Here is a 4,130-nt window from a genome sequence, read left to right on the forward strand (position 1 = left end):
AAACAGGCACACGTGATGGTAGTTTATGTCCACCTTTGGCCAGTGCGCCACTGCGCCCAGAAACGTAGGTCGGTGGCGTCTGTGCCCATTTTGTGCCCCCAATCGGACGGTGTGAGAACCCCCCGGAGAGCCCTGTAATGTAGGGGGGGCCTTAGTGGACAATGGCCTACTCGACTGTCCCCTGTGACACGGATGCATGGCTGACACTGGGAAGGAGGGGGGCAGGGACGCAGGCAGGAACGCAGGCAGCCTCCATATCCGCCTCTTGCCAACCACATCCATCCACACACCCATCCACGTGACACCATGCCATTGGAAAACAGACACGAACAGAGTACCGAACCATCTTTATGCCATGGCAATGCAAGGCAGACTTCTGCCTTGTTTCCGGCAACCATCTGCCGCCTATGGTTCGGTCTCAAGCCAGGTATTGCTCAGGCGAATGAGGCCCATGCCTGGTGCCATAGTCTCATGCAGATTGAGGCGCCACAGGCAGCCATCACAATGGTTGTGACAGCCCGATATAACAAGGACCATCTGCTCTCGATCGGTCTGGCATTCGGATCCTGGTGTCACCGTCATCTAAGCATCTCGAACAACTCTCTATCCGTCTAGAGTTGCGAATATACATTGATACCTGCTTACCAGGCCCGTCTGCCTCTGCCACCTCGCTAAAGAGCCATCACCAAAGAAGTTTCAGACAACCCCGTCGGCCCTCTCAACTCTATTGCTATCCTCGCAGAAGCTTATCAGGGTCCCTACGTTTGAGAGTACTTATAGAGGTCTGAACTTTCGTCCAAAGCGTCTCGAACACTCGAATAGCTCTAGAAGCTCTCTCCAACAACCCCTTACCCTACCACCAGTCAACACCGCCACCACAACACCGCCAACATGTCGTACAGAATCGCAGCCCCCGATGAGTACCTTGCCATCACGGGCATGAACGTGCAGTCGGTCAAGATCACCAAGGCGACGTGGTTGTGGCCCTTTCAGCGTTGCATGCGCTTCAGCGTGCAGCCTCACGACTATGCCATGAACCTGCAGGCCATGACCAAGGAGAAGCTCATTTTCCTGCTGCCCGTCGTCTTCACCGTCGGCCCAGACGTCAACGAGCGCGGCGCCAACTCGTCGGTCGAGAGCCACGGCCCCGAGGGGGACGAGGCGATTGAGCGGGAGGACCGCGGCGACGCCCTCACCAAGTACGCCATGCTGTTGGCCGACGCCGACGAAAACAAAAAGGCCAAGCGCAACACGGCCGCCGACAACACGCACGTCGGCAACATTGTCAAGGGCATCATCGAGGGTGAGGTGCGCGTGCTCGTGTCGTCCATGACCATGGAGGAGATTTTCACCGAGCGCGAGGTCTTCAAGCGCCGCATCTTCAAGAACATTCAGTCCGAGCTCAGCCAGTTTGGCCTCAAAATCTACAACGCCAACGTCAAGGAGCTGCGCGACGCGCCCGAGAGCAACTACTTTGAGAGCCTCTCGCGCAAGGCCCACGAGGGCGCCAGCAACCAGGCGCGCATTGATGTCGCCGAGGCTCGACTCCGCGGCAACGTCGGCGAGGCGCGCCGTGTCGGCGAGCAGGAGCGCGAGATTGCCAAGATCAACGCCGAGACGGCCGTGCAAAAGACGGAGCGCGACACGGAGCGCGCCACGGCCGAGGCCAAGTTCAGCACGGCCGAGGCCTCGCTGCACCGCGACGTCGAGATTGCCCGCGTCGAGGCCAAGCGCGCCCTCGAGGTGCGCGACGAGGACCTCAAGCGCGACGTCGAGATCAAGCGTGCCGCCGCCGAGGTCGAGCGCCTGCGCGCCCGCGACGTCGTCAAGGCCACCATTGCTCGCGAGTCGAAGCAGCAGGACGCCGACGCGCGCGCCTACGAGATCGAGGCCGACGCCAAGGCCAACTTTGAAAAGAGCCAGCGCGAGACGGACGCGCTCGCCTACAAGACCAAGATGGACGCCGACGCCGCCATCGCCGCCGACTTCAACCGCACCACCAAGGCTGCCGACGCCGACGCCTACGCCGCCCGCACCCGCGCCGAGGCCGACCTCATCGCCACCCAGAAGGAGGCTGCCGGTATGCTCGCCATGGCCGAGGCCTACGGCAAGATGGCCGAGGCCTTTGGCGGCCCCGCCGGCCTGCTGCAGTACATGATGATCGAGAAGGGCACCTACCGGGAGCTGGCCGACGCCAATGCCAAGGCCATCCATGGCCTGCAGCCCAAGATCAGCGTCTGGAACACGGGTAGCCAGGGCGGCAGCGGCGGCGGCGGCGACGCGTCCGGCACAGAGACGATGAAGAACCTCTACCAGATGCTGCCGCCCCTCATGACGACCATCAACGAGCAGACGGGCATCACCCTGCCCGAGTGGCAATTTGGCAAGATGGCCGCCGGCACCGAGGCCGTCAAGGGGGAGGTCAAGGTCAATGGGAAGCACTAGGGAGGGTGGTGTTCAGAAGGGCCTTTGAGGGCTCAGGCAGAGTGTTCGTCGTGAGCAGCAGTCGTTGTCTTTCTTTTGTACTTGATTTGTTGCGATACCCATGTACTTTAAGCAATAGACATTCCAATTTGATTTCCCTCTACCTTTTTATTTGACGTGTGAATCAGTCTACTCATCGCCTGAGAGCCCAGGAACATTCGATGGCCTTCCCATTCTCCAACCCCTGAGACCACCTTGATAACCAGTGCGGCAGGATTTGAAACATATGATGAACAAATAAGAACACCACAGACGAGATAACGTTTTCGCTATTTATCATCTATTAACCGTATAGTGTTGTTTATGGGGGAACATTTTCGACGTTCCCACATGCCCGATGTCTCAGTCTCGAAGCCAACTCGCCGCCTCTCGGCTTGCTTCAATTCTTTTTCTACTCTTACACAGCATGGCATACACTGAGGACCACAAATTGCCAATGGCAGACGGTTCATGATCAAGATCAATCATAGCAGTTCTAGGCATCCATCATTGGGCTGCTGCAGAGTGCCTACCCCATAAGGCATCACACTTGATGCACAGAAGACGGGGTATTAACATAAACAGTGTGCGGTTGCCTAGCGTGGATACGTCACTATGCAGGCCTGATCGGGCTGCGCCGCAATGAGATACAGACCAACTTATAAGGCCTTTTTTAAACCTCATCACGACTGAACATCAAACTCATCACAAGCCCGAAGGCGATTGAGGATTTTAGAAGTGACGCATCAGATTGAGTTGATAAATCAACATCCTCTGATTTCTGACCCTACGAGGCGACTTCATCCTGAGCTGTCGCAATGGACGCTGCCTCGGATGCACCACCGCAACCCGGGAGCTTGCAGCCCGGTTCAGGGTTGACCCCAAGCTCCCCATTTCTAGACGAATTCCTCAAGCTTAAGCGGCCAGACGACCAACCAGATGCCGCAGCCCGCAGGAAAGCTGTGGCGTCTCTCGTCGATGCCCTGACACCGTGGGAACGTTGGCATCTCCGCACACGGATGAACGCGCTGTCCATCGGCCTAGCCCGCCTCCCCGACCTCCCCGCCGAAGTCATCGCCATGATCGGCTCGCATCTCCACTTCAGCGACATGGCGTCGTGCCGCGCCGTCTCCAAGGCGTGGAGCTGCGCCTGGACACAGGACGAAGTCGCCAGAGACCTTCTGCGCCATTTCTACCCCGGTCTGCTGGAGACGGCCTCGGCTGCCGTGCCGCGGCGCCCCGCGTTGCGAGTCTTCGACGAGGCCACTCGCAGGAGTCGCCGCCGTCAAGCCTGCCGCTTCACTGCGTGTCTGGCGGAGAACACGGCGGAGCTGTTGCGGTTTGAAGTGACGGAAGGCCCGCCGGCGCTGTCGCCAGATCCAGCCGTCCACCCGGGACGGGAGTTTCCGGTCATGCATCCCCCAGCACAAGATGTGAACGAATTTGGCTTCTCTGGGCGTCCCAGGGAATGGCCTAACCAGTATTGCCACGGGCGATACCTGTGGCAGCTGGACGACTGCTGCTTCTACCTCGACAACTTTGACACGGGGTACCGGCGGCTTGTGTCCTGGACGGAAGGGCGTCTGCGAGGCATTGCAATGTGCAACATTGCATTGACCTCCCATCTCATCGTTTTGACAAACGAACGGAGAAACTTACTGTAATGC

The 4,130-nt window shown here is 58.8% G+C and overlaps 2 protein-coding genes across 2 annotated transcripts; both read left to right on the forward strand.

Moving 5' to 3' along the window:
- Positions 1 to 891: 891 nt before the first annotated feature.
- On the forward strand, positions 892 to 2,445 carry D7B24_003053 (uncharacterized protein; the record flags this gene model as incomplete). Its single annotated transcript, XM_028637247.1, has 1 exon — positions 892 to 2,445. The coding sequence occupies one exon, from the start codon at positions 892 to 894 to the stop codon at positions 2,443 to 2,445; it is 1,554 nt and encodes a 517-aa protein (XP_028497455.1).
- Positions 2,446 to 3,281: 836 nt separating this feature from the next.
- D7B24_003054 (uncharacterized protein) lies at positions 3,282 to 4,127 on the forward strand (the record flags this gene model as incomplete). The annotated part of the gene is made up of 1 exon (XM_028637248.1): positions 3,282 to 4,127. The coding sequence occupies one exon, from the start codon at positions 3,282 to 3,284 to the stop codon at positions 4,125 to 4,127; it is 846 nt and encodes a 281-aa protein (XP_028497456.1).
- Between the last annotated feature and the right edge of the window lie 3 nt (positions 4,128 to 4,130).

Source organism: Verticillium nonalfalfae, assembly GCF_003724135.2.
Source record: "Verticillium nonalfalfae strain VnAa140/NRRL 66861 chromosome Unknown scaffold_18, whole genome shotgun sequence".
Classification (NCBI taxonomy): domain Eukaryota; kingdom Fungi; phylum Ascomycota; class Sordariomycetes; order Glomerellales; family Plectosphaerellaceae; genus Verticillium; species Verticillium nonalfalfae.